Source organism: Benincasa hispida, chromosome 9 (assembly GCF_009727055.1).
Source record: "Benincasa hispida cultivar B227 chromosome 9, ASM972705v1, whole genome shotgun sequence".
In the NCBI taxonomy this organism is placed as follows: domain Eukaryota; kingdom Viridiplantae; phylum Streptophyta; class Magnoliopsida; order Cucurbitales; family Cucurbitaceae; genus Benincasa; species Benincasa hispida.
Window position 1 is genome coordinate 17,876,358 of NC_052357.1, and position 10,989 is coordinate 17,887,346.

The 10,989-nt window shown below is 29.7% G+C and overlaps 1 protein-coding gene across 14 annotated transcripts; it reads right to left on the minus strand.

Annotated features, from left to right (window-relative positions):
* Window positions 1-6,395: 6,395 nt before the first annotated feature.
* LOC120085950 lies at window positions 6,396-10,641 on the minus strand. Of its 14 annotated transcripts, none has more exons than XM_039042284.1 (6): window positions 10,477-10,641; window positions 9,755-9,858; window positions 9,011-9,668; window positions 8,660-8,798; window positions 8,090-8,566; window positions 6,396-6,943 (listed from the first exon to the last, which is right to left on the minus strand). In XM_039042284.1, the coding sequence occupies exons 3-5, from the start codon at window positions 9,543-9,545 to the stop codon at window positions 8,554-8,556; spliced, it is 687 nt and encodes a 228-aa protein (XP_038898212.1). In that variant the 5' UTR covers window positions 9,546-9,668; window positions 9,755-9,858; window positions 10,477-10,641; the 3' UTR covers window positions 6,396-6,943; window positions 8,090-8,553. The 14 variants fall into 14 exon arrangements, with proteins under 14 accessions (XP_038898212.1, XP_038898216.1, XP_038898213.1 ...); XM_039042288.1 differs by having other exon boundaries at window positions 9,011-9,685; XM_039042285.1 differs by lacking the exon at window positions 10,477-10,641 and adding an exon at window positions 10,298-10,455.
* Between the last annotated feature and the right edge of the window lie 348 nt (window positions 10,642-10,989).

Here is a 10,989-nt window from a genome sequence, read left to right on the forward strand (position 1 = left end):
CCAAAGAACTTGGAAGAATGGTCTCCAAGAACTTTTGAGGAGGAAAAGGGTACAAAATTTCTAGAGGGAAGTTAGAGAGAAGGTGGAGGTTTGGAGGCTAAGTTTTTTGTGTAAAAAACCATTTCTTCCTTCTTTTTTTTTTTTTTTAAATGGGCTATAAGGATATATTTATATACTTCTTCTCCAAAAAAATTCCTTTATAGCCTTAGAGCTAATTAATTATATAATACTTATTTAATTAATGACACATTAATTAAATAACCATATATTAGATCTTATTTAATGTACATTTAATTAATTATCATAAATATTGTATATTTATACTAACCTTCAATCTCCATTATTTCTTAATCAATTAATTCATCATTAATTAATCAATTAAATAATATATTAAATCATATTTAATATGTAGTTAATTAACATATAAATATCACATATATTTATGTATACATCTCTGAATCAAATATTTGAATCTATTCAAATATATCTCTCTTACATAATTTAGATTATAGACCATATCTATAATTAACCATTATATATTAATCTCATTAATTAAAATATCCTCATTTGATTTGAACAATTTAAATCATTCTTCATTACTATCCTTTAGTGAGCTAATAAGGGGACCTTATGGACCTACATATTAGAAGCTCCAATGATATAAGATTAATTGATTAAACTCCTTTAATCCAATTAATCAATATTCATTAACTACTGATCACTCCACTAAAGACTGATAGCTACACTCTTCGCACTGTAGATATATTTATATGTCCATGGGTATACCCAATCGACAGAGCGATGACATTTCACAAATGCTCATAACTATAATTTGGTCAAAATATTATTTGACCCCTATAGTTACATCTAACTTTTTAAGTACCATTGATCCTCTAATGAACAATTAGTTTATAGTCCAATATTAGATTAAGCCTCATTGTTAATGGTCAGTGGACAGAGACTTTTGCTAGAAGTTGAAGCCTCATCCAATGGGCTAGCGAGAAGTTGAAGCCTCATTGTTCAAGACCCAGAACCAGTTATTAAGGGAACAATTCATCTACTTTCTCAAGGGATGAGAAAGAGTGAATTTCATCTTATGTAGCTGTGTTCCCAACTCTCTAATCAAACAAATCTCCAAAATGGTAGGCTTATTGAGTCGGCTATTATAGTCGCTCTCACCCATACAGATCAAAGGATTATTGTCATAAACAGGAGTTCACAACTCACTCAGGATCAAGGTCAAGTCTCTTATGGTCATCCCAATGAAATATTAGTTTTTTCAAGTAACGATATTATAAAGAGAAACTAATTATTTTGTGGTCCGGTCTATGTATAAACTTCTTTATATAGGATACCCCTACTCACATGTCCTTACATGAACAATATGGTTCATATTGTTTGTAACACTTACATCTCATGTAACAATTACATGTAGGTCATATCTCCGGTGTTACCAGGATAAGGCACCCAACCTTCATCCATTTACTGAAGACCTTTTAGGTTATTACTTGAACATGAACCACCTGTTTGTCAATCACATACTATTCAAGTGACATTATATATCTTAGTTTATTGGATTGAATTAATGTTATCTAAATGTCAAATAAAAGACCTCTTATTTTATTAGATAAATAATTTGTGTTAACAAAACTACAAATCATGAAATACACTATATTTAGGACATCAATCCTAACAGAAATAAGGACCCTAAGACCATCAAATGCAAAGAGAAGTGAATGAGCAATCATCATTTACTAAGTGTTGAAAACAGGGGAGCGTAAGGCTAGAGTGTAGCTACGCTGAAGACCTGAGAGCTAAAGAATTGCAACACTTTTGATAGCGTCGTGACGCTACGAATTGAAGTTCGTCTGTTACTTACGCTAGCATAGGAACACTGTCTCCAGCGTCATAACTCTGCGGGTGCTGCTTATAAAATGAGTCTTCTACTGTTGGTGAAAGGGGGAGCCGAATTCTGTGAGATTTTTTACCTAATTGAGAGAGAACCATCTGGAGGATTGTGCCATTGTTGACATTTATCTGAAACTCAACAACGAAAGTCTAGAGATCGAGATCGTGTCACGAGGGCGGTGAAGGGAGATTGATCTATCTATTTACCTTTCTTGTTTTCTTTGATGTTTTTCTACTTTGGATCTCTTATTTTTAGAAATCTGAGCAGTTAAATCTCTCAATTGTAGGGTGTTGTTATTACTATGAATTCATATGATTAGTCTATTGATGTTTGAATAGATTGAATGGTGGTTGAATCTTAATTTCCCATCCATTTGTTTGATTGGTCGTTGAACGTATGTATGTTGAGCTGAGTTTCTTGGTTCTGAAAGAGAAGCTTGATTGAAAATGAGTAATTGAACTATTGTTCAATAATGCATGAGAATGACTAGAGAATAATAGGGACTAAAATTGAAGGAACATAATGCGACATGATTATAACAAAAAGGAAGAGATTCAATTTGAGATAATTATATTAGAAAGGGTTGAGCTTGAAAAAGGATATCCTAATCATAGACTTCTATGTTCATTCGATCTAAATAATTGATTCATATGTTAATAATTGATTGGAATTTCATAGCGCAACAACACCCTAGATCCATTATCTCATTCAATTGTTAGTCTTGTTTTCTTGTTTAATTGAACTTTAATAACAAACTTTTCTTGTCTATTGTCAAAATAAAATTAGCTAGCAATTAACGATAGCTAGCCAAAGATTCTTCTAATAATCCAATCCTTGAGGACGATATGCCATTCAGGATTTCATTACTATGATACATATGCTTGTGTGCCGCTGTCACTAAGAAAAATAATTTTAAAATACTATTTTTTGTTTTAAAATTTGGCTAAAAATTCAAATGTGTTAGTTAGGAAAAATGAAAATCATTATAAGAAATTAAGAAGAAACAAACAATTTTAGAATAAAAAATTAAATGATCATCAAACAAGATTTAAGACTTCGATTGATAGTCATTTTGTTTTCTAAAATTTGTTCAATGAGTGCATTTGCCTAGAATAAAGTAATAATACAAATTCGGTAACCAAATTTTGATTTCACAAAAAAGTTAACTAGGACTACTCTAATTATAATTCAATAAGAGGTATAAACATTTCAAATTTGATAAGATTTAATTAATTTCACAAAACTAGTCATTGAATGTTTCTTCTTTAGAACTTGCCGTACAAGCAAATCTATCTATTGTATTTGAAATGATTTTAAATAATTTATTGTAGAACAAATACAAATATTTACTTTTTTTTGTGATAAATTGATATTTAGACATTTTATCATCTAAAGGAAACTTTTCAAGATTTTGAAAGTGGAAAAAAAAAATCCTTACTGCATGTTTGTTTCACAGATTGAAAAAATTTTAGATTGATATTTAATATCTTTATTTGTTTCACATAAGTTTTAGTATATTATTATCCCAAAAAACTTCAAAACCTACAATGGGTTTTTTTAATACCTTATAGCCCGTTTGGTTCATGGAAATAAGAGATGAAATGAGAAATGGTATTTTATCACCATGTTTGATACAAGTTTTTAACATTAGGAATGAGAATATCTTACTCCGATACATTTCATATTCTCATCCATGGAGGTTTTTCATAACTATCAAAATAGATGGATTTTCTCCATTTCCAATGATTTTTCTCTCTCTCTTACTTTTTATCTTTTCATTTTATTTGTTGTTCTTTGTTGATATTGGTTAATTTATTTAATTTGTATAAATATGTTTAAATATAAATTTATAATTGACCTATATAATTAATTTTATTATTAATAATACAAATGTAATAATTTATTCTATTATTATGAATTAATATGAAACATCATAATTTTTTTATAAAAAATATGAATAACATAATTATATTTGCTTAAATCCCTTTTTATTGGTAATATATATTAACATCATAAATTATTTATAAAATTATTAATTAGTCTTTAAAAAATATTAATTAGTTCACTAATAATAAAATAAGTTAATTTTTTTCAATTAAACAATCTTGAACACTTGTAGTTCTAGTTTTAATCTATAATCATAGTTTTTTTTTTTAATTAAAAACATTGTTTGTTGATTTAAAATCAATTAGTTTATATCAACTTCTTTTGTATGTATAGAAGACTTAACAATTAGTTATTTGACTTTTTAATTAACAAAACTACTAAAAAAAAGGAAATAGATATTTAAATTAATTATCAATGTTTTTTTAATAAAAATTCATAATATAAATATGCATTATAAAAAAATTTAATTGATAATAAATATATTAAACTGGAGGGTGAGTGGGTAAATTTAGTTAAGTTTTAATGGCTTAAAATTGATTTAATAACTTAATGTAATAAAAATAAATTAACAAACGAAAATTAATTATTGAAATTAATTTTTATTAATTTTATACTTTATAATTGCATAAAAAAGTATAACACATTCATAGGCATCTTATTTTCATTCCCATACATAACCATCCTATTTTTATTCTCATACATAACCAAAATTTTTTATTCTCAAACATCTTATTCCCAGACATCCTATTCTAGACATCTTATTCCTAAATATCTTTTATTGACATCTATAAAACCTTAATCCAAAATTGCCCAAAAGTGTGAGATTTTTATGTATGGGAAATGACTAGTAAAAATATAGCCTAATTAATTAATAAATTATTATCAATTACTCATTATTACTAATTTTAATTAATTATTAAATATAAATATATCAATTAAACTTAATAAATTTCAACTAACATCTTTACCATTAATATTTTATGTTATCTTACTTATTTAATATAAACTATTGTCATGATGATGATGATCAATATTTTGATTAATTTATAATAATTAATTTAAATGAATTAATTATATGTAATAAAAAAGTATTCCTTTATTTCTATTTTTATTGATTAAATGATGCTAAATTTATTTGATGACTACGATAATTGGTCTCTTGTATTTAATTAAGTAATTATTTAATTTTGGTTTCTACATACAAAATTGACAAATTGAATACACATATTTAACTTCCGAACATTAATTATTCTGCCTTTTCAAATATATATATTCAAATCTTAGATATTTAATATTTATACACATAAAACAATATCTGCTATCTAAACAGGCTTTACAAGTAGTAATAACTTTCAATAATATGAATGTTTTATCGTCTTCTTTTTTTCTTCTATTTTTCTCATTTTATGTAGGAAGAATTGCGTGGTTGCGAACAAAAAAAATAGATAAAATGTACTTTTAATCTCTAAGTTTAAAGATATATTTCTATTTAGTTCCTAAATTTCAAAATTGACATTTTAGTTCCTGACATTTTAAAAAATGATTGTAAAAGATAATTTTTCAACATTAGAAAAGTCAGTGTGTTTTCGTTGTGAGTGAAAGAATATTTTGCAACACGGTTCTCCAAAATGGTAAAAAATTATAGCCACTCTTTCGTTCACGGTTAGCAAAGTTAGTGTGTTTTCGTTAATGAATGGGGGATTATGTTTGCACCTAACACAATCAACAAAGCCTCAATCAAAATATTCATCGAAGGAGACGGAGGTTGTGACAACATACACTAAAAACTTGATGAGGACAATGGATTCGAGCGAGGGCAGTTGGTCTCGGACTTGGTGGTGTTAGAGCGTGCGCAGCGGATGGAAGGACTTGGAAAGTCTTCCAAACTAAGTTAAGAATAAATTTAAATTGTTTTTTGAACTTGTTTAGAAAATCACATCAACAAATGTGAGTTACCAACATAACAATTATAAATATAGCCATTCGAATTTAAATATTTGTAGATATAGTACAATATAAATTTTTTTTTTTCTTTTTGTAAATATAGTACAATGCAAAAAAATTATATAAATACAACAAAATTTAAATCGAGCTCTTAGGTCTATCAATGATAAGTTATATTGCTAATGGGAATTTATTAGCAATAAAATCTATTACGGATAGAAGTTTATAGTAGATTTTAACTATATTTACGGATTCTTTTAAAATATTGTTATACACTTAACTATTAGCCATAGCAATTATTCTTTTTTTTTTTTTTTAAACAAAGTTATATCATCTTTGAGTTTTGAGTTTAATTTCCATCATCAAGTTTCTTGATATATTTCTACTATTGAATTATTAGTTTAATTTTCATTTTATTCCTAGATTTGTTTTACTAATGTTCGCTTTTTTAATATTTGATATTAACTTTCAGTTAATTAATTAAAATAATTATGACATGAACTTTCAGTTAATTAATTAAAATAATTATGACGTAAAATATTTGTGAAGTATTTTAATTAATTTTGATAATGATAAAAATGAGTGGAAACTAATTTAATTTTTTTTAAATAATCAATAAACATTGATACTGATTACTAACTATTAGAAGTGGGTATTTAGTAAAAAATAAGTGAAAATTTGAAACAAATAAAAACTAAATGTCTGATGCCTTTTCACAATATTCAATTCATTGCAAAGGAAACTACTCCAATTCTTGAATATAACCAAATTGGACAATTACCATTTTGCCTTCAACCCACAGATGATCATTTGAGAATAGAAACCACACAAGCAGAGATTTCAACAAAGCTTTCACAGCAAAGTTCCATAATGTCAATGGCGATCCCACAGACCTTTTAATCGCTCCTTTGCAAGCTTCGACCTCCCGAGGTGCATCCACATCGTTGTAAATATTATACTCCTTCGACAAAAGATGCCACATTGAGCTTCGTATCGTCATAGTGGTTACAAGTCAGCACATTCCTTCACCACGGGATCAGTCATATGGTTGATGAAGCTCTCATCAGCATTCGCTAGCATTTCTTCGAGGATCAACTCGGTACCCTTTTCATGTCGACTTTTTGCTGCAAGGATCGACCCTGAGGCTCGAAATGTAGAGGTAAACACGGGATGCTTTCATACATGTACCTGCAATGAGATTGGCTGCAACCAAAGATAAAGATTGGTTAAGAGGGGAAAATGACAGATAAACAAACAGAATTTGGTGTCAAAGGCTGAAGCTTTTGTCTCTGCAAGACACAGCCTATGTGTAGAGTTCACACTCAGCAATCAATGGAAATTCTAAAGTACATAAGATCATGATGTCATGAAATCCCATCAAGTAGAATTCAATATTTGAAAGAATACATGTCATCAAAGATGATATTCTCCAATATCTGAAATAACGCAAGCTTAAGAAATGTACTTTTCAGATCTGCACCAATCAAGATATATGGTAGAGATTTTTGGATCCTCCATATTGGCTACTTTATGCCAATAAACTTCTTCAAATGTATATATTTTGATAATGAAATCTCAAAGTGTAAGTAAAAGAAGATAGTATTTAATCAACTCATGAACTCAATATCATCATCAGATTCCACATCTTTCTGTTTAAACCCCTGTTTGATAACACATTTAGTTTTTGGTTTTGAACCCACAAGTTTCCATGTTTTGTTCTCTCTTTTCTACTAATCTTTTAAGAAACAAAGTCATTTTTTTAAAACTTAAAAAAATAGTTTAAAAACCTTTTTTCTTCTAGAACGAGGGAAAAACAAACATAAATTTCAAACATAAAAAACCAAAAACTAAGGGTATGTTTGGGGCAAGAATTATCCTAAACTGTAATAACCACATCTTGCTCCAATAAATACTATTTTGCAATCCCCAACTAGTTACAGTCAACACTATTTCAAAATCCCCATTTGCTATAGTATTAACTATTTACTACCGTTTTTATTATTTTACATCCATCATTTTTCTATTTTTGCTACAGTGTTTACTATTTTCTTCTCAAACTAAAATAGATTACACCCCAAACACATACTATTATAACCCAAATTAAAATAATCTACACCCCAAATACAAACTATTATAACCTAGGATTATAATAACCAACTCCTTGCCCCAAACACCCCCTAAAGTGTTATCAAATGTGACCTTAGCATTGCAAGTGAGTGGTGAAACAGTTTATATGAACAAAGCAAATCATTTTGCTGTCTAATACCTGAAATCTTGGAAACTTTCGAAACTCGAGAGATTTGCCTGTAAATCTAACAAATTTAAGAAACAACTGGACAGTGACCGTACCTGCTTTCAAACGGATTAGATATCGACTACCAGCAGCCAATCAAATGTGCAGAGGATCAAGCATCAGCTACGCTGTCATAATTCTGCAGATTTGTTATCTAAATTGAAAAGGAAAAAGTTCACAATTCAATTCATTAAAAGAAAGCCTGGAGAAAGCAGGACTGTCTGCTTAACCTTTAGTAGGTTCAGCTTATCTACATCCTAGAACGTCACCATGAACTTTTCGTTATAGATTATTAACATAAATTAAAATATAAAAGCATTTGATTACAGAAAAGGAAAAAAAAAAACGATGTTTCTTCGTATTTATTTACAGAAACCGTCAGCCAGAACTGCGTAGCAAAATAACTATTCAAAAATCAAGGCCATACGAGCAACCAAGCTGGCACCTAGGATCTCAACTTCAAAAAACTCCTCAAATCAGCCACCCTTTTGCCTTCTAGATGAGAAAAACCAGAAACGAGCTATGCAGCAGAACTGCATCAACAAGATAGTACAAAATCAGACTAGGAATACTTGGAAACTTCTATTCGATCCATCAATCATAACGAGTAGCTAAAAAATACGCACTTAAACGAGGGGGGATTGGATATATTGCTTTCATTTGGGGGAAAGCTTTTAATGTACTGAACAGAAATGAAACCACTACTACCGCCAACAGCAGGTTCAGGTGACCCCTGCAATATCGAACTGCTTCTGGAGCTTATTCCTGTAAACACAGTTAAACAAAATGCCCCTAAGACCATAATGCTAGAAAGAGGCAAACTAAAAACCAGATTGAAGGATCCAACAATATGAATGCCCTTCCCAAACCGCAGTAATATAGCAGAGGCTGATAAATCGAAGCAGTTCAAGTTTTTAAGACCAAGCAGTTCCTAGAAGTAAAAGTTATACTGTAATAGGACCTTATAATAAGCTTACCTTGAATGATGATTACAAGGAAGAAGAGGAATGTGATAATCATGGCAGGTATGCAACTATTGAAAGAAGATGTTTTCTCTGCTTTTGCTTTCTTCAATGCTTTCATTCGCTCTGCTCTTGCACGCTTTTTCATGGCAAGTACTGCAATTTCCTTCACCATCATTCTGTCAGCGGCATCAAGTGAAGGACCTTTGGGCGGACGTGGTGGCTTCGGAGCCTTTTTCTTATTCTTATGCTTACCTCTAGCATTATTTTTCTCCATATGCACAAAAACTTCATGATCGTCTTCCCCTTCCAAATTCTTATCTATCAACACTTCTATGTTCTCGTCAGCAATGATGTTGGCAACAGAATTAGCAAAATTACTGTTTGAGGCTACGAGTCGCTCATCTTTTAGCAGTGAATCATCGGTCAACCTACTCCAAATATTCTTTACATCTCTTTTGATTGAACTTGGTTCCACACTTCCAACCTCTTTAACGATCTTCCCCCCACTTTCGAGATCGGATGTGAGGTCCCTTTCTCTTAAAGCCATGTACCCAATCTCATAGCCTTTTGACTGTAAAAGCCAAAATTCACTCCACACAACAAAAGAATAGAGAAAAGGGAAGTCGAAACTCCTCTATGAATGTTCAATTCCAATCAACTTTCTGAATCGCTGTAACATAACAATGGCTATAAAGCTATGAAAAGGGAAAATGTAAAAACACTGAGCAATTCAATAAAATGAAAATTTCAACATACTTCAAATGCAAAACTTCAAAAGTCTTGAAATAACCGAACCATACTCAGAAAGTCAATCTCAAGGACATCAAAAGGGCCTCCAAAGAATCTAACCCATGAGTCTCCTAAATTAACACAAAATAAGCAAGAAAAAAACAATCAAAACAAGAAAAAAAAAATACAAATTCCCAAACATATAAAAAAAGGTTAACAACATAATTAACATAGCATTGGTTAAAATAGAAAAAGAACAAAAAAGCCCACCCCATAAAAGCAATAGTTGAAGAAGGAAAAAAAAAACAACACAGGAAATGAGCCGACACCAATATTTCGATACCACTAACCAAACAACAACTTTGGTAATGCCCAAACAAACTTAACAAAACACACAAAAAAAATGATAAAAACAAGAATCCACAAACAACAACACCATTAAAATCCCCGAAAACCCATCATCCCAGCAATGATAATAGAAAAACTAAACAGAGGATCCAAGCAAGCAGAAATTAAAAAGAAACCCATTAAACACAAACATAAAATGGAACAAACAAGTCGCACAATAACCTAAAATGAGCCGAATCGAATAACCCAGAAACCCAATAGCAAGGATTCAGTAGAACGACAAAATCGAAATCGATTTCGATACTGTTCTTCTAATCATCTGAAAATTAAAAACAAGCATTATAGGAAAAAGGAAAATATAGTTTAATGAAATGGGTCATCGTAAAATAATGGAAGTAAACCTTTCTTTGTCAAAATCAGGCGAGAGAATTTGTTCTGATCGGAGACGGCGACCGACGACTGAGTCAATCCTTAGATGATATTTATATTCACTTGAAACGGGTCAAAAACCAATGGAAACAATAATTCCCCATGAAATTTGATTTTGAAATCGTCGGCCACATTTGGAAATTTCTGGAACCGGTAAAGTTTGTTGTTTTGGGGTTTTTTTTTTTTTTTTTTTTTTCTTTTTTTTTTTTTTTTTGTGAATTATTTTAATTTTTATGAGAAAATTAGTTTCATTATGCTAATTGTTATGTTGAATTAAAAATTAGTTTCAATAATTTGCGAAAATATAGGCTTTTTTTTGTGTGTAGAAAAATAGATTTTTCCCCTCAAAATTGGAACCTTATTTTTCTTCCTTGAATTATTTTTAATTTTTAATTGTGTGCCTAATATAATAGATTCATAATTTTTTTTAAAAGAAAAATTTAAAATATCTTTGAATTTTCAATTTGTTGTGTCTAATAAGTCAT

What these genes read in the sequence shown, in the direction of transcription:
- LOC120085950 (XM_039042289.1), bottom strand. Translation starts at nt 9,545, where the DNA reads ATGGCTTTAAGAGAAAGGGACCTCACATCCGATCTCGAAAGTGGGGGG. An exon ending in CCTTGTAATCATCATTCAAG is followed by an intron (nt 8,799 to 9,010) that starts GTAAGCTTATTA and finishes CTGTGTTTACAG; the next exon opens with GAATAAGCTCCAGAAGCAGT.